Raw genomic sequence first — 25,751 nt, 5'->3', positions numbered from 1 at the left:
TGCTGAAGGGTATTGTCCTGAGCAGTCCGATCTTGGTCTTGAGTGCTTCCTTGAAAATTCTCTGTCTATCCAAAATGAAGTTGGTCAAAGAGGCCTCAAAAGAAGACTCCAAGACAGTGTTCTCCCCTCCGGGAATCAGTTTAGCAATAGGCTTAAAACATTATGCTGTGTTTTGGTCAAAGCCAGTCATGTACTCTTCGTATAGGGTTGTTTTGTTTTGGGTTTTCTTTTTTTGGAGACCGTCTGTAGAACTCAGCAGAGAATTATATCCCCACTACATGATGGCTTAAAACAGAGAAGGAGAGCCTTCCTATTTATTATGTAGGCTTTTGGAGTAATTTTGATAAAATTCTGTTGATGATTTGTAGAAACCGATTAGTCTAATCCCTATTAAATTCAATAGAACTCTCCCCAATTATTGCTTATGAAAGACTTTTGTGTGTGACTGGTCTTAAATTTTTTTGGGGGGGGAATAATCAATATTTAATAATAATAATAATAATATTATTTAGCCTGAGTAGGGTGGGACTCAATAGTGAAAAATACTCAGACCTCTTAATTTGTGCACATGATGGGTACTGTATGGCCTGGGAAGTTTGAACTGCACTATTGATTGAGATGGCTGGCAAAAGAGGGTGAAATTAGAACTAGATATTCATAGTGGCAATTCATAATGACAGTGAATAGTCATTGGACAAGACTGAGTGAGTGAGAGGGCGACTCTATAGCCTGGTGGTTGGGGCACTCAGGTAGGATGTGTTCATGTTCCTGCTCCAGTGACTGTTTATATAAAGTGGAAAAGCTTCAGCGGGAGAGATTGAGAAAGACCTTCCCCAGAATATCCCATAGTCCTCTCCTGCAATTTTCAGATCCGTTCTCCACATCACTAGAGGGGAAATTGGACTCAGGTCTTCCACATCTCAGGTGAGTGCCCTGACCACTGGACTAAAGTGTAGTGGGGGGCTACTGCTACCTCATTCTCCACTGCTGCCACCTACCATCTAAGTCTTGGGGAAAATGTTTTTTGGTTGAAACTGCATTTTTCATCTAAAATATTTGAACCAGCTCTAGGCGAAATCTTAAGAAAACTGCTAATAGGACTTTGGGTAGTCAAAGAAGAAACAATTTGTCATGGGAAAGAACCTCACATGCACATCTTGCTGAGGGGTAGGGGGGAGAGGAATAGCTCAGTGGTTTGAGCATTGGCCTGCTAAACCCAGGGTTGTGAGTTCAATCCTTAAGGGGGCCAATTAGGGATCTGGGGCAAAAATTGGCAGTTGGTCTTGCTTTGAGCAGGGGGGTTGGACTAGATGATCTCCTAAGGTCCCTTCCAACCCTGATAATCTATGATTTTATAGGAAAAAGTATTAGCTATCTTGTTGAGTACTTTCTCTTTCTCTAACAGTACTGAATGCAAGATGGTGTAATAGTGGCAAGCGGTGGGATGAAAAGAGGTAATAGTTTAAAACAGGCTCTTCCATGTACCCTTCTTCTTAGTGTATGTGCAACATGCCTCAGGTGGCACATGACCAGAATTTGGTCCTCTGGTTGGATCCTTAGCTTCTCCAGCTGGGGCTGGGTACTGACGGGGAGTGCAACATGAACGCTGATCCATTCCCCCCTCCATGTACTGAAGGAGTATAGGTGAAAATATAGTTATAGCATACCCTGAAGAAGTACATGTGGGTACGCAACCTCTTGACTATGCCTGAGTTCAGAAACTAGGATTTCATTTTGAGATTATATTCATATGTATGTTATATGTGCCCCCCACCCCGAGACACTAGCTGTAACTGAGGCCCCTCTGAATTAGTGTTTCAAAAATCTCTGATGAAAGTATGTTGGATTTTTCTCACCCTCTCTGTGTGTAGTGGGGCTCCAGGAAAAACCTACTGGCAGTGAACAACATGAGCTCTGTGGTGATCCTCAGCGAGCAGGCTATGTCATCTCATTTCCACCAGCAGGTGGCAGTAGTGCAAGTGTCCCCAAATCTGCTTAATGTGACCTTCTTCGATACAGGAGCCACGCACAGCCTCCGCATTGATATGCATATTAATGGAGTATTTGCCACTAAGGTAACTCACCATCTCAGTTGTTGTGGGCAGTTTCTTTTCTTGCCGAAGACTCACTTACTTAATGTGGTTTAATTATTTCAGAGATGGAATCCAAGGTTTCCATCATAATTTATCTAACTCTTCTTTGATTCTTCCTTCCTTATATTTTAGTTGCTTATGCAGTATATGTGTGTTGATGGAAAATAGCATCACTACTACAACAGGCATATTCCAATGGAGCTGATTTCCAGGCAGCACAATTATTCATTAATAGCTCCCTGGTTACTGACCTTTGGGCATTGGACAACACAGCAAATATATAGAGGAAGGTATAAGATGTTGGCTGTGATGGAAAGTTTATTCCATTGTTGTTTGTTCATGCACAGAAATGAATATAGCATAGACTCTACATGGGACTTTAGCAGAATTACTAGATTGGCACTAAACTGAGTTACAAATCGTTGAGGTATTTCATGCATGTTTTCAGCAGAAATGAAACTGCTCTGTAACTTCTCTATGGCTATTTCAGGATGCTGTAGTGTTCTGGAATGGGAAGCAAGTCACTGTCTTTGAATGCTCAGGAGCCACTTTACGAAATGCAGGTAGGACTTCACAAGAGGTAGCCCACAGGAGAACATGTATGAGGGTGGTGAATCCCCCAAAAATTATACATTCACTGAACTCATGATAACTCCTAGGCTTTAATAATCATACTTCGCATATCAGAACTTTACAAGCACCTAATTAGCCCTCACAACACTGCTGTAAAATGGTTGGTATTCCAATTTTACAGAATAGGAAAATAAGGCATAAAGAGGTGGACAGATCCTTGATCATCTGAGTCAATGACAAGACCAGAACTCAAATCCTGGCTCCCAGACCTTTGCTCTAATCACTAGCTGAAACCCCTGGATATAGTGTGCAGTTTGATACCTGAACCTCTCTACATTCTTATATATGTATCATGAGTAGTACTAAGGGAGGAACTGAGCTGTAGTAGAAATGATGTACACTTCCACTCCTTAGGGGTCTTGGTAGCATGGAAACTACAAGAGAGCTAGAATAGCTTGATTATATCTCTGAGATGCCTTAGTCACAGGTTAAAAACAAAACAAAAAACCCCAAGCTAAATCAGTTTAAAATAACCTACACAAAACTCAAACCCGATGAAGCACATTCCAGAGACATAGTTCTTAATAAATCATATATAAAAGTCCTACCTTATTGCATTTGCAAGTGTGATACAAATGTAAGGCTTTATTTTTAATGATATTATAAAGCAATATCTACTTTTAAGGCCTGTGGGTGCTGGGAAACTGAAAACAGACTTATGTGCCAGTGTTAACAGATAATGCTTGTTACCCACCACAAAACATGTTCACATCACTTCTGATCACTTCATTTCACTCTTCTCTTGGGCACTGCTCCTAGTTAGTTTAGTGCTAAGAAACTGCATTAGATTAATAAGAATGCGTTGATTAGATTTAAAAAAATAAATACACAAAAACCCACAGAATGGTTTCATTGCAAAATAATGTTCAAACGTAGAAGTCCCTTGTCATGGTTTACAGGGCTAGCTGCACCTCTGACCCCTTGAAGATCTGAGTGGATCAGCTGTCAGGCAGGCCTCATGCATTTACCTCTCCTGAGGTGGAATTCCACAATTCTCCTTCTCTTAAGACTGGGCCCTGGCTATAGTACCCTGTGTATGAATTGTGCTTACCCTATTTTATTTAGGTTCCTATACTGTGGTCACCACCACAGTATCTGAACACCTTCTAATAGTAGAGGTCCAACTGGGTTTGGTAGCTGTGATTTCTCCCTTTGGGAGTGTGTGACCAAACAGCCTTCTTAAAAGCCCAAGTATTGTTTATTTTAATAGTAGGAACAAAGCATTTAAAATAAAAGGATTTTTAAATGACAGTTTACATGCATAACAAAGAGTCCAGTGGCACAGGACATTTCTAAGCCAAGGAGGCATTAGAGCCTCAAAGTTTTCATTAGCTTTGTGCAGTATTGCCAACTCTTGATATTTGGTACTCTTCTTAAAGCGTTAAATCCTAGATTTATGTGATTAGGTGAGAATCATACAATCATAGAATATCAGGGTTGGAAGGGACCTCAGAAGGTCATCTAGTCCAACCCCCTGCTCAAAGCAGCACCAATCCCCAACTAAATCATCCCAAGCCTGACCTTAAAAATCTCTAAGGAAGGAGATTCCACCACCTCCCTAGGTAACCCATTCCAGTGCTTCACCACCCTGCTAGTGAAAAAGTTTTTCCTAATATCCAACCTAAACCTCCCCCACTGCAACTTGAGACCATTACTCCTTGTTCTGTCATCTGCTTCCACTAAGAACAGTCTAGATCCATCCTCTTTGGAACCCCCTTTCAGGTAGTTGAAAGCAGCTATCAAATCCCCCCTCATTCTTCTCTTCTGCAGACTAAATAATCCCAGTTCCCTCAGCCTCTCCTCATAAGTCATGTACTCCAGCACCGTAATAATTTTTGTTGCCCTCCTCTGGACTCTTTCCAATTTTTTCACATCCTTCTTGTAGGGTGGGGCCCAAAACTGGACACAGTACTCCAGATGAGGTCTTACCAATGCCGCATAGAGGGGAACGATCACGTCTCTCGATCTGCTGACAATGCTCGTACTTACACAGCCCAAAATGCCATTAGCCTTTTTGGCAACAAGAGCACACTGTTAACTCATATCCAGCTTCTCGTCAACTGTAACCTCTAGGTCCTCTTCTGCAGAACTGCTGCCTAGCCTCTCGGTCCCTAGTCTGTAGCAGCGCATGGGATTCTTCCCTTCTAAGTGCAGGACTCTGCACTTGTCCTTGTTGAACCTCATCAGATTTCTTTTGGCCCAATCCTCTAATTTGTCTAGGTCCCTCTGTATCCTATCCCTACCCTCCAGCGTATCTACTGCTCCTCCCAGTTTAGTGTCATCTGCAAACTTGCTGAGGGTGAAATCCACACCATCCTCCAGATCATTTATGAAGATATTGAACAAAACCGGCCCCAGGACCGACCCTTTGGGCACTCCTCTTGATACTGGCTGCCAACTAGACATGGAGCCATTGATCACTACCCTTTGAGCCTGACAATCTAGCCAACTTTCTATCCACCTTATAGTCCATTCATCCAGCCCATACTTCTTTAACTTGCTGGCAAGAATACTGTGGGAGACAGTGTCAAAAGCTTTGCTAAAGTCAAGGAATAACACATCCACTGCTTTCCCCTCATCCGCAGAGCCACTTATCTTGTCCTAGAAGGCAATTAGGATATTCAGGCAAGACTTGCCCTTGGTGAATCCATGCTGACTGTTCCTGATCACTTTCCTCTCCTCTAAGTGCTTCAAAATTGATACCTTGAGGATCTGCTCCATGATTTGTTCAGGGACTGAGGTGAGGCTGACTGGCCTGTAGTTCCCCAGATCCTCCTCCTTCTCTTTTTTAAAGATGGGCACTCCATTAGCCTTTTTCCAGTCGTCCAGGACCTCTCCCGGATCGCTATGAGTTTTCAAAGATAATGGCCAATGGCTCTGCAAATCACATCCGCCAGTTCCTTTAGCACTCTCGGATACAGTGCATCTGGCCCCATGGACTTGTGCTCGTCCAGCTTTTTTAAATAATCCTGAACCACTTCTTTCTCCACAGAGGACTGGTCACCTCTTCCCCATACTGTGCTGCTCAGTGCAGTAGTCTGGGAGCTGACCTTGTTCGTGAAGACAGAGGCAAAGAAAGCATTGAGTACATTAGCTTTTTCCACATGCTCTATCACTAGGTTGCCTCCCTCATTCAGTAAGGAGACCACACTTTCCCTGACCTTTTTCTTAGCTCACGAAAACTTATGCTCAGATAAATTGGTTAGTCTCTAAGGTGCCACAAGTACTCCTTTTCTTTTTACCATACCTGAAGAAACCCTTCTTGTTACTCTTAACATCCCTGGCTAGCTGCAACTCCAAGTGTGATTTGGCCTTCCTGATTTCATTCCTGTATGCCTGAGCAATATTTTTATACTCCTCCCTGGTCATTTGTCCAATCTTCCATTTCTTGTGGCACCTTAAAGACTAACAGATTTATTTGGGCATAAGCTTTCGTGGATAAAAAACCACTTCTTCAGATGCAATCTTTTACACACGTCTGTCTTACCTAAAGTCCTACCATCCTGTGATGGTGCGCTAGGCACACCTAGCTTCTTCAGATACCCTCACGGGAACTTTTTGTCAGTCTGCCCCTGCAAACAGTTCCCCAACCACTACCTGCTCGCTGGAGAGAGAGAGCGATTGAGAGATTTTTTTAAACTGCTCTAGTCCTTTTGGTCTTCTGATTCCCAGGCATGGATGATGCTGTCAAAAGTGGTTCTGTAAGTTGGCTGGAGCCAGGGGGTGGACTCTTCAAGGCCAGTAGTTCACACTAGATTTTCTCTAAAGAACCTTCAGGTGTTTGCTGAGAAGTGGCTTATCGTGGGCTATTCTTCTTCCCTTGTTGCTTGTTTTGTCCTTACAATCCTCCCTATTACTAAACCAACATATTCCAGTAACTATCCCAATAGCCTGGTCAGCATGTGATATTCACAGATTGTTCTAGAGCAACTCCAGTTCTGTTGCACCCTCATTTACAACTTCCCAATTGTAGCGAAATCATGGAAGGGTGAATCATCTCATCTGATAGTAAAACTGGGGCTGGTCAATTTCCATCTCTCTGCCTCCCCCTGCTCTTCCACCCCTTACCTATGAACAGAGCATATGGAGTGCCTTCTGTTTGAGTTATAATTTCATACTCTGGATGTAGTTCCTGGTGAGAAACCAGCATAAGGGACAGATGATGGTGGGGAGGGGGAGTATTTTGGGAACTGCTACAGAATGGTTGAAGAACAGATTTGTTTGGAGTTGGAAATGACCTGCTGTCAATGCACACTGCTTTCTTGAGACCACTTTAAGGACTAGTCACTTCATGAATTAGACTGAAAGAGACTGCTTTCTGGGCAGAATGCTTTACTTTGATTAATAGCATGTAAACGTTTATTCTAATGATGGTATTCTTGTGAATGTTCCAGGCTCTTTCCTCTGTGATTCTCCAGTGCTGGCTATGCATGAAGAAAGCATTTACACAGTTGAGCCAAATCGGGTTCAGGTCCGCACCTGGCAGGTGAGTACTGCTGGTCCAGGGCTGGTGGAACAATGGGATAGTTAATAATACATTACTGAAGTGCCTGGGAAGCTTACTTAGTGAGTTTACCCTGCTGCATGTAGTTTACCCACACTGTTTTTTCTTGTTTAGTTTCTCCTCAGATCAGTGCCTGAGGCAAACCAAACCCAGATAGGGGTGCATATGTTCTTGTGGTATAGGGTGCTGGCCTCATTGATTATTCAAGAACCCCTTTCTTACTCACCAGAGAAGGGCAGTGACCTATAGGGTTGAAACTAACCAGTCATCTCTCATCCCTCTCAGAGGTCCGGTGCTGTGTTTATGGCTGAAAAAATACAGATTGGGGTTCAGTAAACGTTGCACCTCTCCCTTGGCATAGGAAGGAAAATGTGCAATTTAAAGTTTTGGCTGAAGGACCTGTGTCATTTTCTGTATTATAAAACACCTAGCATATTTGGGCACTACTACAATCTAAATAATAAGAAACAACAATAATAGACAAAGGGACTTTGTGAGGGCCAGAGTTTTTAAAATGTGTCAAAATATGTGGGCACAAGCAGGTAAATGCATGTGTAAAATATAGTTGCATGCCTAGAATGGATAAATGTGCATTCAAATGGCTGTGTGCTTCTACAGTCAGTATTTCTATGTATGTAACTGCATTCTTTGTGCAAACATGTACATGTTTGTATCCCCACTTAGATATTGTGAGCACAGTTTATACATCTGTTTTGGAAACTTTCATTCTAAAATCTATGGTGTTTAAAAATCAGCAGAGATAAAAGATTCAAGAGAGACTTAAACTGGTTTCATAAATTACCTGTACAAAACAGGTCTTGGTTTCCAGGACTCAGTAACTTATTATTCAAGTATACAGCTAATTTAAGTAAATTAAAGAGATACTGTTTAGTCAATTTTTACCCAAAATTAAGTTTTATAGAAATAATTTTAGGATTTCTAAAACCCAGTAGAGATGTTTCCATTAAATTATATTTAAATTCCAGTGAAAAAGGCTTTTGGTTTAGATTTAAGTGCTCCCTTGCAGAGTTTGTAACTCAGACTACTTCAAGTAATTTCTCATGTCCATTCCATGTCAGGTGTGCACAAGCCGCATGCACTGTTGCCGGAGATTTTTCTCCCAGTGGTATCTGTAGGGCCAGCTCTAGCACCCCCTGGATGCCCACGCTTATGGGCCAGTATAAGGGGCACTGCCAGCCCTGCGCCCTTCCAGTTCCTTCTTACCGCCCATGACAATTGCTAGAACATGCCTTGCTTTGGCATGCCTCTACTTGTGGTTCACTGAACTGTTTTCTTGTAAATAGTTAGTTTTAGGTGTTAGTTTCTTTTAGTCATTAGTTAGTGAGTTAGTCCCCTTAAGGGACGTTGTTCCCAGGAGGGGGATGCCCTGATCTCTGGGTGTCAAGCCATGTGCTGCCTGCACTAAACTCATGCCCATGAGTGATCCCCACATCAGCTGCTTAAAGTGCCTGGGAGAGGCTCATGTAAGAGAAGTGCAGGATCTGCCAGGGCTTTAGACCCCACACTTAAAAAGCCTGGGACACCAGGTTGAAAGCTCTGCTGATGGAAGCTGTGCTAGATTGGGCTCCGAGCTGAGCTGGTTGGACTCGGCACTGAGCATGTCTGCCTCAGTGTGTAGTGCGGCTCCGGCACCATGCACCCCTCAGCACTGCTCTACATCCCCAGTGCAGAGAAAGTGGCACAAGAAGCATGCCCCAAGAAGGTGCTCCCCAGTGCCCAAAGGACACCAGAGAGACTTGGGGAGCGAGACGTGACCTGTGCTGGGCCATTCGCCTTCACCACAAGGGCGTGCGGCTGTAGAGGTCACGTCACCTGTGTGGCCCCAGACCAAACTAGGAGCCACCCTATATGCCTAGGAGTAGCAGAGGCACAGCACACCTGAGGGCGCCCTCAATGCTGGAAGCCTTTCAGGTGGCCAGGGACCTGATGGCCCTGCCAGTTCCTCTTACACCTTGGAACTGGTTGCCTACTGCCAGGGAACTATTGAGGGCAGTTGTATTGTGGGGGAAGCCTGCACAGGGCCCTCAATCACAAACACTGACTTTCCAAAGTGCCGGGCGGTGCTCGACCCCCGACTCTGCCCCAACACCGATTGCTGGCCTCTAGCTGGCCTCTGGTACAGAGGCATCATTCTCCAGCTACCCATCATAGCCGGCAAGAGGGTGCATCAATGACACTGCCCCGTTCTTCATATGAGGAGCCATCATCAGACTCTGTGAGGGAGGCAGCGTCCTCTCAAAAGAGGCGCCATCACCTGGCATATCAGGCGGACCTCTGTGCTGGCCCATCTAAGGGCCTGTGGCCTCCAGGGAGTGGCCAGTCCAGTGGCAGTACTGGAACCCCTGGGGGTTCCCAGCAGCACCGAGACAGTTCTTATACCTCCCATCTGTGGTGATCTCTGAGAGACGGGCTGTGGCCCTGCCCCAGTCAGGACTGAAATCAGGTTCAAACTCAGACCCGGTACCAAAACCCCAGCAGTACCACCAGTTGAGATGGCCACAGGAGAGGTAGAGGATCTGGCCACTCGTCCACACTGGCATCCTCCTCATCTTCCCCAGATGAGGCATTCATGGGTCTTGTTAATGGCCTGCCTTCTGATAACTTGTGAGCCCACCAGGATCTCCTTGAGAGCGTGGCTGCCAACCTGGGCCAGGAGGCAGAGGAGCTCAAAGAGCCAATGGGCACCCTTTTTGATATTCTTGTGGCTCCTGCCAAGGTGGCTCTACCTGTGCATGAGGGGGTAAAAGCACTATGGCAGACACCTTCATCTCTGCCCCCAATTTCTAAAAGGGCGGTGTGACAGGTTTCAATCGGTCCACCGAGCCCCTAGGGGGCAATGGAGAGCTATGGTCCCACGGGCAGGCCTTAGTCACACCTTTCGGGCGCTGGGGAATTAGCGGAAAAGGTGTGCCGGCCGGAGTCTGCAGCGCGCCCCTCGGGCACCGGGGAGCGCCGGCACGAGTCTGCAGCGCGCCCCTCGGGCACCGGGGAGCGCCGGCACGAGTCTGCAGCGCGCCCCTCGGGCACCGGGGAGCGCCGGCACGAGTCTGCAGCGCGCCCCTCGGGCACCGGGGAGCGCCGGCACGAGTCTGCAGCGCGCGATTCTGCTACCCAAGGCAGGTTGGCCGGGGTAAGGGAACGCAGGCCCACCCGACTCCACTGCGTTCCAGCCCAGGGCCCTGACAGTGGCAGGAGGCGAAGGTCCCGCCGCTGGGTCAGCGGGGGACTATCTGTGCCCCATTGACCAAATACACCCACCACACTGTGCAGTTCTGCCCCTAGGCTACTTCCTACCCGGTCTCTCAAGTGGGCCTCTCTGGTCCCTGCAGCTCGTCCAGGTATTCAGCTGCTGGCAGCTCCAGCTCCCCCTCTGTGTTGGGCTCACGCTGGCCCGGGTTACAGCCTGGCCCCTCCAGGTCCTCCAGGTACTCAGCGGCTGGCAGTCCTGGTTGCCACAGGCCTTTCTCCTGGTCAGGTTCCTCCTGGCCCAGGGCCTCCCCTGGGTCGGCAGCAGGGTCTGGAGGGAGCAGCCAGTAGCCTGTGTCTGTCTCGCTCCCTGGTGCTGCCCTCACTGGGCAAAGGGCCCCGCCCTTTGTACTTCCTGTTCCACCCCTCCCCTTCCGGGGATTAGCGTAAACTTGGTCTGGCCCCGCCCACTCAGGCTGAGAGGGTGGCTCTTTACCCTCTGGTTCGGAGGGAAGCCACCCTGGCTTTCTGCAGGCGGTAAAGAAGTACTATGTGCCCACAAAAGGGTTCAAGTATATGTACTCTCACCTGCCCCCAGACTCTCTGGTGGTCGCGGCAGCCAATGAGCGGGATAGGCAGGGCCAGCCCAGTGCTACCCCCAAAAAATGAGGAAAAACACTTGAACCTCTTTGGTAGACAAATTTATTCTTACGCAAGTCTCCAACTCTGTATCGCAAACTAGGAGGCGCTGCTAGGGCGATATGACTTCAATGTTTGGGACTCCATGACCAAATTTAAGGACTTCCTGCTGCAAAAATCATGGCAGGAATTCTTGCCCATCTTGGAGGAAGAAAAGGCGGTGGCCAGAACTTCTCTCCAAGCTGCCTTTGACGCAGTAGATTTGGCAGCCCGGTTCATATCTGCAGTCTTCAGACTGTCACAAGAGGTGCAGCAGCTAGTGCAAGATCTTCCATTTGAAGGGTCCTCGCTATTTTTGGACCAGATGGACTCAAAACTGCATGGCCTCAAGGACTCCAGAGCCACACTGCAGTCCCTAGGTGTTTATATACCGGCAGCCTCATGAAAGCACTTCAGGCTTCAGCAACCCCTTAGATTCTCTGCTCCACCCGGACATAAGCCCTACAAAAGAAAGAGGAGAGGTTACAGGTGCCATCAGGGCCAGCTGGCCAATGCTACTGCCCAACCGGGCACTAGCCATTTCCCACGCGGGAACAGCAGTCCATTTGAAGGCACGCTCGGGGATGGATCCTTAAAGAATCTTTAGTGAGGTTGCAGGAACAAACCATCCCGATGTGTAGAAAGAATAGTAAATATGGCAGGCGACCAGCTTGGCTTAACAGTGAAATCCTTGCTGAGCTTAAACACAAAAAAGAAGCTTACAAGAAGTGGAAGATTGGACAAATGACCAGGGAGGAGTATAAAAATATTGCTCAGGCATTCAGGAGTAAAATCAGGAAGGCCAAATCACACTTGGAGTTGCAGCTAGCCAGGGATGTTAAGAGTAACAAGAAGGGTTTCTTCAGGTATGTTAGTAACAAGAAAAAGGTCAAGGAAAGTGTGGGCCCCTTACTGAATGAGGGAGGCAACCTAGTGACAGAGCATGTGGAAAAAGCTAATGTACTCAATGCTTTTTTTGCCTCTGTCTTCACGAACAAGGTCAGCTCCCAGACTACTGCACTGGGCAGCACAGTATGGGGAGGAGGTGACCAGCCCTCTGTGGAGAAAGAAGTGGTTCAGGACTATTTAGAAAAGCTGGACGAGCACAAGTCCATGGGGCCGGGTGCACTGCATCCGAGGGTTCTAAAGGAGTTGGCGGATGTGATTTGCAGAGCCATTGGCCATTATCTTTGAAAACTCATGGTGATCCGGGAGAGGTCCCGGATGACTGGAAAAAGGCTAATGTAGTGCCCATCTTTAAAAAAGGGAAGGAGGAGGATCTGGGGAATTACAGGCCAGTCAGCCGCAACTCAAACCCTGGAAAAATCATGGAGCAGGTCCTGAAGAAATCAATTTTGAAGCACTTAGAGGAGAGGAAAGTGATCAGGAACAGTCAGCATGGATTCACCTAATTGCTTTCTATGACAAGATAACTGGTTCTGCGGATGAGGGAAAAGCAGTGGATGGGTTATTCCTTGACTTTAGCAAAGATTTTGATACGGTCTCCCACAGTATTCTTGTCAGCAAGTTAAAGAAGTATGGGCTGGATGAATGGACTATAAGGTGGATAGAAAGCTGGCTAGATCATCAGGCTCAACGGGTAGCGATCAATGGCTCCATGTCTAGGTGGCAGCCGGTATCAAGCAGAGTGCCCCAAGAGTTGGTCCTGGGGTCGGTTTTGTTCAGTATCTTCATTAATGATCTGGAGGATGGCATGGATTTGCAAGTTTGCAGATGACACTAAACTGGGAGGAGCGGTAGATATGCTTGAGGGTAGGGATAGGATACAGAGGGACCTAGAAAAATCAGAGGATTGGGCCAAAAGAAATCTGATGAGGTTCAACAAGGACAAGTGCAGAGTCCTGCACTTAGGAAGGAAGAATCCCACGCACTGCTACAGACTAGGGACGGAATGGCTCGGCAGCAGTTCTGCAGAAAAGGACCTAGGGGTTACAGTGGACGAGAAGCTGGATATGAGTCAACAGTGTGCCCTTGTTGCCAAGAAGGCTAACAGCATTTTGGGCTGTGTAAGTAGGAGCATTGCCAGCAGATCAAGGGATGTGATCATTCCCCGCTATTCGACATTGGTGAGGCCTCATCTGGAGTACTGTGTCCATTTTTGGGCCCCACACTACAAAGATGTGGAGAAATTGGAAAGAGTCCAGAGGAGGGCAACAAAAATAATTAGGGTGCTGGAACACATGAAAACTTACGAGGAGAGGCTGAGGGAACTGGGATTATTTAGTCTGCAGAAGCGAAGAATGTGGGGGGATTTGATAGCTGCTTTCAACTACCTGAAAGGGGATTCCAAAGAGGATGGATCTAGACTGTTCTCAGTGGTAGCAGATGTCTGAACAAGGAGTAATGGTCTCAAGTTGCAATGGGGGAGGTTTAGGTTGGATATTAGGAAACACTATTTCCCTGGGAGGATGGTGAAGCACTGGAATGGGTTACCTAGGGAGGTGGTGGAATCTCCTTCCTTTGAAGTTTTTAAGGTCAGGCTTGACAAAGCCCTGGCTGGGATGATTTAGTTGGTGTTGGTCCTGCTTTGAGCAGGAGGTTGGACTAGATGACCTCCTGAGGTCCCTTCCTATCCTTATATTCTATGATTCTATGGACTACCAGTCTCCCCCTTGGATCAGCACATCCCCATTTTGTTTTTGGACCGCCGTTTATCATACCTCCCTGCTTGGGCGTCAATAACATCAGACCACTGGGTGCTCAGTACCATTGCAGTGGGGCACACCCTCCAGTTTATTTCAATCCCTACATCACACCCCCATGCCCCGTCCCGCTTCAGGGACCCTTCTCACAAGCAACTTCTTCTCCAAGCCCTCCTGTGGACAGGGGCTGTGGAGGTAGTTCCTCCAGAACTGAGAGGGAAAGGATTCTCTTCCCGCTATCTCTTGATTCCCAAGGCGAAAGAGAGCCTAAGGCCTATCCTAGATCTGCATCATCTCAACAAATATCTCAGGAAGATGCGGTTTTTCTTTGAGTGATTGCTCATATCGATTCCAATTAGGTGTGTGCGCGCCCGCATGCACGGCCGTCAGAAAGTCTTTCCCCTAGCAGCATCCCTTGGGTCGGCTGTGGAGTCCCCTGGAGTGGCGCCTAAATGGTGCTCAATATATGACCCTGCCGACCCAGCGCCCCCTCAGTTCCTTCTTACTGCCCATCATGGTCTTTGGAACTGTGGCGTCTTGCTTAGCAAGTTCTCCACGTGTCCCTAGCTTCATTTAGATAGTAAAAAGAAAAGGAATACTTCTAGCACCTTAGAGACTAACCAATTTATTTGAGCATAAGCTTTCATGAGCTACAGCTCACTTCATCGGATGCATGATAGTAGTTGTTCTGATTTTTGTTGGTAGTTTCTTTTGTTTTTTTGTAGTTAGTGGCAGTTGGGTTGTCTAACCGTCTTTTTTTGTTGCTCTCATGCCCAAGTCCCCAGGATTTAAGCCCTGCAAATCCTGCTCCAAGCCCATGCCAATGGGCGACCCCCATGACTCTTGTCTGAAGTGTCTGGGGGAGGTTTATCAAGCTGAGAAGTGCAGAATCTGCAAGGGATTTCATCCTTGGATTAAGAAGGAGTGGGACTTTCTCCTGAAGCAGCTCCTTATGGACCTTAGCTCCTTATGGACTCCTTCAGCGCGGCAGGACCTGGCACTGAGCTCTTTGGTACACTGCGCCCTGGCGGCTGTGGTGGATGTGGCACCGCAGCTGGACTCTCGCTGAGACCCATGGCACCACCGCTCCCCGGCACCGAAGCCTGCAATACTGCTCCCACTCCCAGGCACCGCTCCCACTCTCCGGCACCAAAGTGACACCGGAAGCCAGAAAAGGGTGGCTCTCCTTCGCAGAGACCCAGGCCCCTGGAGCCGACCTCTGGCGCATCCAGGGGAGAAGCGCCCGGAAGCAAAGCTTGTGGACGCGGCACCGTTGGCTTTGGCCCCACTGCGGGAGCCGTTGAGTCCGCTGCCGTTGGAATCCCCATGCCGCAGTGTGGTGGAAGTTCAGCTACCGTTCACCCCGGACACCTTTGCAGCTGCGAGGGACCTCATCGCCATGACAGCACCAGGTTCCCCTCCGCTCCACACCAAGTCTCTGGTGCCTCAGCAGATGGCACCATCTCAAGGCAAGCTGGCACTGATCCATCTATCGACTCCGTTGGGTAAGCCCTGGCACTGCTCAGAGTCCTGGCACCGCTCCCCGTCTCTGTGCTGATTGTACTCCCCAGCCTCACGGCACCACTCTCCTCCTCCTTGGCACTGCTCATCGGCGCAGATCCGCTTGGTGCCACCCTGGCCCTTGCGGTCCTGATCTCATTCCTTGGGTTTGGAGACGGGGTCACGGTCTTTGGATCGGGACCGCCACCAGTCAGACCGTAGCTGCCCTGACATGGGGGCAGGATCATGACTGCTGCATGGGCAGGGGCCCACCCAGTGACCATTCTGGACTTCGTGGACGTACCATCAGGCCCAGGGTGCATAGTCTGGAGCTTCCTGGTCGGCTGCCTCTGAAACAAGGGTGCTGGAAGCCTCGACCAGTCGGCCCACTCCTCGGGGTGTGGAGGAACCATCGTGCCCCCTCTCTCCCGCGGGACCCCTTCCAATTCCGATTCCTGAGCCTTGGCCTATGGTCAGTGACACGGGGCATCAAGCCCACATAGAACAGGGAGGTCAAGATGACCCTCTCCCCCCTCTGGCCTCTTTCCTCCTCCCCTGACGAGGCAGTGGCAGGCATCTCTATTTCCAGGCCCCCACCCATAGACATCTGCCCCCACCAAGACCTCCTGCGCAGGGTGGCATGCAACATGGGTCTGCAGGCTGAGCAGGTGGTGGAATCGGAGGACTCGGTGGCGGTCATTTTGGCCCCGGAAGGTCCATCGAGGATGGCCCTGCCCGTCATCAAGACCATTCAGGCCAATGCCAAAGCCATCTGGCAGACCCCAGCCTCCATTCCCCCTGTGGCCAACAGGGTCGAACGCAAATACTTTGTACTCTCGAAGGGCTATGACTACCTCTTCATGCACCTGAAGCCCTGCTCGCTGGTAGTTGCAGCCATGAATGAGAAGGAGAGGCACTGGCAGCAGGCCCCAGCGCCTAAGTCTAAGGACGCCAAGTGGCTGGACTTGTTTGGCTGCAAGGTGTACTCCACAGGGAGGCTCCAGCTCAGGATTGCTAATCAGCAGGCACTCCTGAACCCCTACAACCTTAACTCCTGGAACTCTATGCTGAAGTTCAAGAAGCGTATACCACCTGAGTCCAGAGAGGAGTTTGGGACTCTTATTGAAGAGGGCAAGACAGTGGAACAGACCTCTTTGCAGGCCTCACTGGACGCTGCAGACTCAGCCACATGTACCTTGTCCTCCGGGGTTGCCATGAGGCCTGGCCTGCCTCTGGCCTGCCTCCTGAGATTCAGCAGACACTGCAGGACCTGCACTTTGACGGGGAGGGCCTGTTCACAGAACAGGTTGACTCTAGGCTGCATAGCCTTAAGGCCTCGAGCGCAACGATGAAGTCCCTGGGTATGCACACCCCAGCAACCCATTGGAAACACTTCAAGCCCCAGCAGCTGCAACAGCGCTCGTATCCTCCTCGGTCGAGGCAGGATTTTTACAGGTGGTGGGGGAGGAATGGCAGAAGGAAGCTCTCCAACCTCCTGTCTGGTCAAGGCCAGGGCCTGACCAAACCATCGTTGGGTTCCAAGCAGGCCTTTTGAAAGGATGCCCGAGGATGGCATACCAGACTTACTCCTGGATCCTTCCCCACCCTTTTTGAATCGTTTATCCCACTTCCACCGTGCATGTTTCCAAATAACCTTGGACTGCTGGGTCCTCCTCACGGTGGAAGTGGCATATGCTCTCCAATTCTGCTCCTACCCGCCTTCCCACCCCCCTTCCCCGTCCCACTTCAGGGACCCCGCTCACGAGCATCTCCTTATTCAGGAGGTTCGGGCACTCCTTGCCATGGGGGCAATAGAGGAGGTTCCACGGGATCTAAGTGGCAAGGGGTTCTACTCCTGCTATTTCCTAATCCCCAAGGCCAAAGGGGGCCTCTGGCCCATTCTGGATCTGCACTGGCTCAACAAATTCATAGTAAAGTTGAAGTTCCGCATGGTCTCCCTTGGCACCATTATCCCCCTCTTGGATCCTGGAGACTGGTATGCTGCCCTCGACATGAAGGAGGCGTACTTCCACATAGCAGTTCATCTGGCGCACAGACACTTCCTGCGCTTCGTGGTCAACCGCAAACATTACCAGTTTATGGCCCTTCCATTTGGCCTTTCAAGGTCCCCACAAGTGTTCACCAAGTGTATGTTGGTTGTGGCTGCCTTCCTCTGTCGACGGCAGGTACAAATGTATCCCTACCTGATGACTGTTACTTCGGGGCTGCACCAGAAAGCAGGTGCAGTCCCAACTCCACCTGGCCAAGTGTATGTTCGAACGGCTGGGTCTCCTCCTCAACGTGGAGAAATCGACCCTAGAACTGACCCAGAGGATAGAATTCATCGGGGCAGTGCTGGACTCTGTTCAGGCACAGGCCCTCCTACCGGACTCCCGCTTCCGGGCTATCATGGGCATCATTCAAGGCCTTCTGCAATTCCCGGCCTCGACAGCATGAGGGTGCATGAGTCTCCTCAGCCACATGGCTTCGTGGACGTACGTGACCTGACATGCCAGGCTCCGGCTCAGGCCGTTGCAAGCATGGCTCACCTCGGTCTACCGCCCAGGGCGCGACAGCTTGAATTTAGTGGTCACTGTACTGGAGCTTTTTCCACATGCTCTGTCACTAGGTTGCCTCCCCCATTCAGTAAGGGGCCCACACTTTCCTTGACCTTTTTCTTGTTGCTAACATACCTGAAGAAACCCTTTCTTGTTACTCTTAACATCTCTTCCTAGCTGCAACTCCAGGTGTGATTTGGCCTTCCTGATTTCACTCCTGTATGCCTGAGCAATATTTTTATACTTCTCCCTGGTCATTTGTCCAATCTTCCACTTCTTGTAAGCTTCTTTTTTGTGTTTAAGCTCAGCAAGGATTTCACTCCTGCCATATTTACTATTCTTTCTACACATCGGGATGGTTTGTCCCTGTAACCTCAATAAGGATTCTTTAAAATATAGCCAGTCTCCTGGACTCCTTTCCCCCCTCATGTTATTCTTCCAGGGGATCCTGCCCATCAGTTCCCTGAGGGAGTCAAAGTCTGCTTTTCTGAAGTCCAGGCTCCATATTCTGCTGCTCTCCTTTCTTCCTTTTGTCAGGATCCTGAACTCGACCATCTCATGGTCACTGCCTCACAGGTTCCCATCCACTTTTGCTTCCCCTACTAATTCTTCCCTGTTTGTGAGCAGCAGGTCAAGAAGAGCTCTGCCCCTAGTTGGTTCCTCCAGCACTTGCACCAGGAAATTGTCCCCTACACTTTCCAAAAACTTCCTGGATTGTCTGTGTACCGCTGTATTGCTCTCCCAGCAGATATCAGGGTGATTGAAGTCTCCCATGAGAACCAGGGCCTGCGATCTAGTAACTTCCGTGAGTTGCCAGAAGAAAGTCTTGTCCACCTCCTCCCCCTGGTCCGGTGGTCTATAGCAGACTCCCACCACGACATCATCCTTGTTGCTCACACTTCTAAACTTAATCCAGAGACTCTCAGGTTTTTCTGCAGTTTCATATCAGAGCTCTGAGCAGTCATACTGCTCTCTTACATCCAATGCAACTCCCCCACCTTTTCTGCCCTGCCTGTCCTTCCTGAATAGTTTATATCCATCCATGACTATACTCCAGTCATGTGAGTTATCCCACCAAGTTTAATTGTTGTTAGTTAGCTTTTAAGTAGCTGTTAAGTGTTTAGTTAGATAGTGTCCTGGTGGAGACTTTGCCCCAGGTGGGGCATGCCCCAGTTTCCAGGTGTTAAGCCTTGCTCCATGTGTAACAGGCCTATGCTTGTTAGTGACCCGCAAGATAGTTGTCTAAGCTGCCTCAGGAAATCCCAGATAAAGGAGTGCTGTTGCATCTGTAAGAACTTTCGTCCTCGGACACACAGAGAGCGCAACATAAGTTTCAGGGCCCTCCTGATGCAGGTTACCCTGCGCCCAGCTTTGGAGCTGGCATGGCCCGACGTGGCACACAGCACTTTGGCTTCGGTGCGTAGTGCACCCCTGGCGTCAGGCTCTTCCCAGCACCAATCCCCGGTGCCAAAGAAAACAAAGAAGTTGGCACTGAGCAAACCCGACCAGGGGGCTCTGGGCAAAGGACCCTGTTCGGGCCTTACGCCTACTCCAGACCCGCAAAAGGGCTTAGCCCCAGGGAGTTCCTCCCCCTGAAAGGACACGCCACCAACTTCAGGGAACAGTGAAGGGCCCGAGCCAAAGGTGCAGTCGACCCCCTCTCAGCCTGGACAGCTAAGAATGCCCCCACCATAGCTGGCACGGGTTATGGTTCCCCATGAGGGCAAGCCTGCCAGCAAGACCTTGCACAAGACAAGTGAGCACCACCAGTCTCCAGAACCAAGACAGAGCCCTAGGTCACCACGTTCTTGGTCTCTGCATTGGCCCAGGTCTCCGGCTCGTCACTACAAGTCATCGGCACTGTGCTCCCGATCCCCGTCTTCACACCGGGGCTCGCCCAGGCATAGACTATCTCCTTGGGACTGGTCTTTGTCATGCCGTTGGTCACCATCACCGAGACCTCGAGGTTGCTTCCTGACCTGGCGCTGCTTTCCCTACTCCTGGCACTGATCAGACTGCTCCCAGCAGTGGTCGCCAGTGGCGACGGTGAGCCACCAGACCCAAGCCTCACCAGCCTCGCCTTAGTCACTGGAGGGTGATGACTTCTCCGGCTCGGAGGTGGACTTCAGCCCCTCGCCCAGGCAGCAATGTTATTGGACTCCAGGGAACGCGTCAGCGGCATCGGTGCCAGCCTGACAGCAGGCCTAGTAGCCTACCCAACGACCTTATTGGAACGGCTGGGGCATTCTTGTTATGCCGTTGCTCCACTCCTGCCAGCCCTCAGTCACCGCGTCACACAGGCCGAAATCAGCGCCCATGGTACCAACAGCACCGGGTTTAGTGCAGGACATTCTGGTAGCCGCCACGGGTGAGGAGCTGGTACCTACCCCGAGACCGCCCTCCCCAGCGAGTGAGGACACCACTGTACCTCCCTCGGTGGTCCAATCATCCTCCACCTTTCTGGACAAGGCAGTGGTGGGCCCCTCTAGAGCTAGCCCACCAGATGATTTCAGGGTGCACCAGACACTGCTCCTTGGGGTGGCATCAAACCTGGACCTCAAGGTGGAGAAGAGGGAGGAGCAGACAGACACATTATTTAATGTACTCTCAACATCTTACCAGGCCCACATCGCACTCCCAGTGTATGAGGGGGTCCTGAACATTGCCAAGACCATCTGGCAAACCCCGTCCTCCATCCTGCCCACTTCTAAGAGGGAGAAAAGAAGTACTTCGTTCCCATGAAAGGGTTTGAGTACTTATACACCCACCTGCCACCTGGATCGTTGGTCATGTTGGCGGCCAACGAGAGGGATAAACGGGCCCACCAGTTCCACCCCTAAGAATAAGAAGGCCAAGAGGCTGGATTTGTTTGGTCGCAAGATTTTTTTTTTCTATGGCCAGCCTTCAGTTTCGGGTGGCGAACCACCAGGCCCTCTTGTGTCGCTATAACTTTAAATTGTGGGACTCTCTCCTCAAGTTCAAGGACTCCATGTCTCAAGAGACGGCCCAGGAGTTCGCAACTCTAGTGAAGGAGTGTACTGCGGCAGCTCGGTGCTCTCTCCAAATGGCTTGGGATGTGGCCAATTCAGCTGCCCAGGTGGTAGCCTCGGCAGTGGTCATGTGGTGCAGTTCCTGGCTTTAGGCTGCCGGACTGTCCCAGGAGATGCAGGTCTCTATTCAGGACCTCCCGTTTGATGGTGTTGGCCTTTTTTCAGACCAAACAGATACGCGACTGCACAGCCTAAAAGACACAGGGGTGACCCTCCGCTCCCTGGGGATGCACACTTCTCAGGCGTCGAGACAGTGGAGGAGGCTGGAAAGACCATCTTAACAGTGGCAGCCTTGACAAGGGCCTGTGAGGAAAAGGGACATCTGGTTTAGCTGCCACCACCCTTCATCATCCCGATCTCCTGTGCAGCCTCCCACAGCAAAACACCAGGGGGCCGGAAGTGCTCATTTTGAGGGTGCATTCGGGAGTGACATTCCAGCCAACTGCCCAGATCCTTCCTGCCTTTTCCTCAACCACCCTTCCCGGACTGCTTGGCCTGGTCACGGGTTATGTTGGACTGCTGGGTCCTGGACATAGTGGCTCAGTGCTATACCCTGCAATTTTTGACCGCTCCTCCCTCTCACCCCTCCCCCCCACCTCCCCATCCCTCTTCAGGGCCCTTTTCACAAGCAACTTCTATCCAGGAGGTCAAGAAGCTACTGGGCATGGGGCTGTGGAGGAGGTTCCTCGGGACATGGAAGGAAGAGGAAGAGGATTCTGCTCCCACTACTTCCTAATTCTGGGCCTCAGACCCATTCTGGACCTAAAGAAGTTTCTCAAGAAGTTGAAGTTCCTCATGGTCTCCCTGCCTCCATCATCCCTTCCCTGGATCCAGGGGGCTGGTACCTCGCTCTCGACTTAAAGGACACGTACTTTCATGTCTCCATATTCTCGGGACGCAGGCGTTTTCTGTGTTTCATAGTGGCTGGGCACCACTTCCAGTTTACGGTGCTACCCTTTGGCCTGTCCTCGGCCCCCAGGGTGTTCATGAAATGTGTGGCACCGGTAGTGGCTTACCTGAGGCGTCGAGGAGTCCAGATCTTTCCATATCTCGACGACTGACTCATCAATGGCAGGTCTCTGGAGCAGGTGCAAAGGAGCCTCGATCTGTGCTATCCACAGGTAGTGACTTGGGCCAGTTAATAAACACAGAAAAGTCCACGTTAACCCCAGTTCAATGCATAGAGTTCATTAGAGTGGTCCTCGACTCCACGCGAACCAAGGCCTTCCTTCTGGAAGCATGTTTTCAGGCCCTGGTGGACTTGCTCTCCCACATAAAGACCCACCCGCTCACCACAGCCCACATGTGTCTGCGACTGATGGGCCCCATGGCTGTGTGCATGTATGTGGTCAGCCATGCCTGCCATCACCTAAGATCTCTGCAGGCGTGGCTGGCCTCAGTCTACATCCCCAGCAGGCACCCCCTGGACCAAGTGGTCATGATGCCGAGCCACGTCCTCTTGTCCCTAGGCTGGTGACAGGATCCCAAGTCGGTGCTGCAAGGAGTTCCCTTTGTGACCCTGTCTCTGGTGCTGACCCTGGTCTCAGATGCATCGGATCTGGGCTGGGGAGTCCATCTGGGTGAGCTCAACACCCAGGGCTCTTGGCTACAAAATGGTCTAGCCCTTCATATCAATGTCAGAAAGCTCAGAGCAGTTCTCCTGGCCTGCCAGGCTTTCTTGCCCAGCCTGAAAGGTAAGGTGGTGCGGGTCCTCACAGACAATACCACTGCGATGTATTACATCAACAGGCAGGGTGGTGCCAGGTCTTTGGCCCTTTGTCGGGAAGCGCTCAGCCTCTGGGACTTCTGTGTGCGGCATGCCGTTCATCTGGTAGCCACCCACCTGCCCGGAACCAAGAACATCCTGGCAGATCGCCTCAGCAGGACCTTCTCGTCTTGCCACAAATGGTCGCTCCATCCGGAACTGGTCAGCCTAATCTTCCACAGGTGGGGGACTCCCCAGGTGGACCTGTTCACGTCCTGGCAGAACAGAAAGTGCCACATATTCTGTTCTCTGCAGGGCAGGGACAAGGGCTCCCTGTTGGACACTTTCCTGATCCCGTGGTCGGAAACGCTGATTTACGCCTTTCTGCCAGTGTCATTAATCCACAAGGTCCTGCTAAAGGTGAAGCAGAACCAAACGACGGTCATCCTTATAGCCCCAGCATGGCCTTGTTAACACTGCTGCTGAGTCTTTCGGCAGCCACCCCGCTGCAGCTGCCTCTTTGGCCAGATCTGCTGTCCCAGAACCACGGCAATCTGCTGCATCTGAACCTGGCGGCGCTGCACTTGACAGCCTGGCTACTGCATGGCTAAGGGGACGAGCAGTGGTGTTCCGCTGGTGTCCAGCAGGCAACCCTCCACTAGAGCTACCTATGTGGCAAAGTGGAAGCAGTTCATGTTTTGGGCCTCGGATCATCACATTAGTTGCAAGACATCCTGGACTATTTGATGCACCTTAAGCTCCAGGGCCTGTCGCTATCTTCAGTCAAGGTACACCTGGCAGCCATTTCGGCATTCCACCCTCTGTTTCAAGGCAGATCGGTCTTCGCTCATCCCATGACGGTGCAGTTCTTGAAAGGTCTGGAGCGCCTTTACCCGCATATCCGGGACCCAGTTCCCCCCTTGAATCTTGTGCTGTCAAGACTCATGGGACTCCCCTTTGATCCCTTGGCTTCCTGCTCCCTCCTGCTTCTATCATGGAAGGTCTCCTTCTTAGTTGCTATAACTTCAGCCCATAGGGTATCCGAGATCGGGGCGCTCACGTTGGAACCACCTTATACGATCATCTATAAGGATAAGATCCAGCTGTGTCTGAACCCGGCCTTTCTGCCCAAGGTCGTCTCCCAGTTCCATACTGGCCAAGACATATTCTTACCAGTCCTTTGTCCAAAGTCTCATGCAATGGATGAGGAACGCAAGCTGCATACCCTGAATGTCAGATGGGCACTGGCCTTCTACATAGATAGAACAAAGCTGTTCTGTAAGTCTACACAGTTGTTTGTTGCTGTCACAGACAGGATGAAGGGTTGCCCAGTGTCTGCCCAGAGAATTTCGTCTCGGATCACGGCCTGCCTCTGTTACTGTTACAAGCTGGCAAAAGGTGTCCCCACCCGCGATCATGACGGCTCACTCGACTAGGGTGCAGGCGTCATCAGCAGCCTTCTTCGCTCAAGTGCTGATCCAGGAAATTTATTGGGCTGCAACCTGGTTGTCTGTCCACACATTCGCTTCGCACTATGTGCTGACCCAACAAGTTCAAGACGATGCTGGTTTTGGCAGAGCAGTGCTCCAATCTGCAAGACTGTGAACTCTGAGCCCATCTCAGAGGATTCTGCTTGTGAGTCACCTACAGTGGAATCGACATGAGCAAACACTCGAAGAAAAAACAGTTACCCACCTTTTCATAACTGTTCTTCAAGATGTGTTGCTCATGTCCATTCCATTAACTGCCCTCCTACCCCTCGGTTGGAGTTGTCAGCAAGAAGGAACTGAGAGGGCGTAGGACTGGCAGCGCCTGATATACCATGGTGTGAGTGCAGCACCCCAGAGGGCACCATAGCTGGCCCTATGGATACCGCTAAGGCAAAAGTCTCTGATAGCTGCACAAGTGGATGCATGCACACCTACAATGGACTGGGCATGAGCAACACATCTAGAAAAACAAGTTACGAAAAGGTGGGTAACTTCCACCGCCCCCCCCCAGTCTATTGTATAGCTGTTCCTAGATAGGATATGTGACGGGTTTGATCACAGAAACGCCCTGGGGACTTCCACCTGATGTGTCAAGACTACTTCTGCTCTTGCTTTCCTGCCCTGTCAGCTTAGGACTTCAGTGCCCTGCCTGGTTTGAGCCAGACCCACTAGCCTGCTGCAAACCCAGACCCAGGGTCTGAACCACATCCCCTAACAGCTGTAGGCTTAACTGAAAGCAACTTAGGAAGTGTTCCTGCCTTTAACACTCAGATGCCCAACTCCCAATGGGTTCCAAACCCTAAATTAATCCATTTTAAAATCCGTTTATAAAGCTTATACAGGGGTAAACTCATAAATTGTTTGCCCTCTATAACACTGATAGAGAGAGATGCACAGCTGTTTGCCCCCCCCCCCAGGTATTAATACATACCCTGGGTTAATTAATAAGTAAAAAGTGATTTTATTAAATACAGAAAGTAGGATTTAAGTCGTTCCAAGTAGTAACGGACAGAACAAAGTGAATTACCAAGCAAAATAAAATAAAACACACAAGTCTATGTCTAGTACTGTCAGGGTTCCCTCCCCACTCTGAACTCTAGCGTACAGATGTGGGGACCTGCATGAAAGACCCCCTAAGCTTATTTCTACCAGCTTAGGTTAAAACTTCCCCAAGGCACAAAGTCTTTGCCCTTGGATTAAGTAATCGCTGCCACACCAAGTGATTTAACAAACAATCAGGGAAAGGACCACTTGGAGTTCCTATTTCCCCAAAATATCCCCCCAAGCCCTTACAAGTACAGTAATAAAATTGAATACAGATAAAAACGTCACCAGTAAGCTTCCTTTTACAGACTAGCCTCCTTCTAGTCTGGGTCCAGCAATCACTCACACCCCCTGTAGTTATAGTCCTTTGTTGCAGTTTCTTTCAGGTATCCTTGGATGTGGAGAGGCTTTCTCTTTAGCCAGCTGAAGACAAAATGCAGGTGTCTCCCCGTGGTTTAAATAGACTCTCTCTTGTGGGTGGAGACCCCCTCCTCTCTCCTATGCAAAGTCCAGCTACAAAATGGAGTTTTGGAGTCACCTGGGCAAGTCACATGTCCATGCATGACTGAGTTCCTTACCAGCCAAGCCACATTCCTGGGAAAGCCCAGATGTGGATTGGCATCTTT

General features: G+C 50.0%; 2 protein-coding genes across 12 annotated transcripts in view; one reads left to right on the top strand and one right to left on the bottom strand.

Annotated features, from left to right (window-relative positions):
• Positions 1 to 25,751, top strand: part of IFT140 (intraflagellar transport 140) — a 248,909-nt gene that overhangs the window by 90,305 nt on the left and 132,853 nt on the right. For all 11 annotated transcript variants that reach the window (XM_043523716.1, XM_043523717.1, XM_043523714.1 and 8 more), the window contains 3 exons: positions 1,872 to 2,075; positions 2,584 to 2,656; positions 7,121 to 7,212. In XM_043523716.1, coding sequence (XP_043379651.1) covers positions 1,872 to 2,075; positions 2,584 to 2,656; positions 7,121 to 7,212 — 369 coding nt within the window. The remainder of the gene's footprint in view (positions 1 to 1,871; positions 2,076 to 2,583; positions 2,657 to 7,120; positions 7,213 to 25,751) is intronic.
• TMEM204 (transmembrane protein 204) overlaps positions 11,154 to 25,751 on the bottom strand; it is a 112,847-nt gene continuing 98,249 nt past the window's right edge. Inside the window, exon 5 of the mRNA XM_043523736.1 lies at positions 11,154 to 11,577. The gene's annotated coding sequence lies outside the window, so the exon portion shown is untranslated. The remainder of the gene's footprint in view (positions 11,578 to 25,751) is intronic.

This window comes from Chelonia mydas, chromosome 10 (genome assembly GCF_015237465.2).
Source record: "Chelonia mydas isolate rCheMyd1 chromosome 10, rCheMyd1.pri.v2, whole genome shotgun sequence".
Taxonomy (NCBI): Eukaryota; Metazoa; Chordata; order Testudines; family Cheloniidae; genus Chelonia; species Chelonia mydas.
The sequence above is the reverse complement of the archived record's forward strand: the minus strand, read 5'-3'. Positions and strand labels throughout refer to the sequence as shown.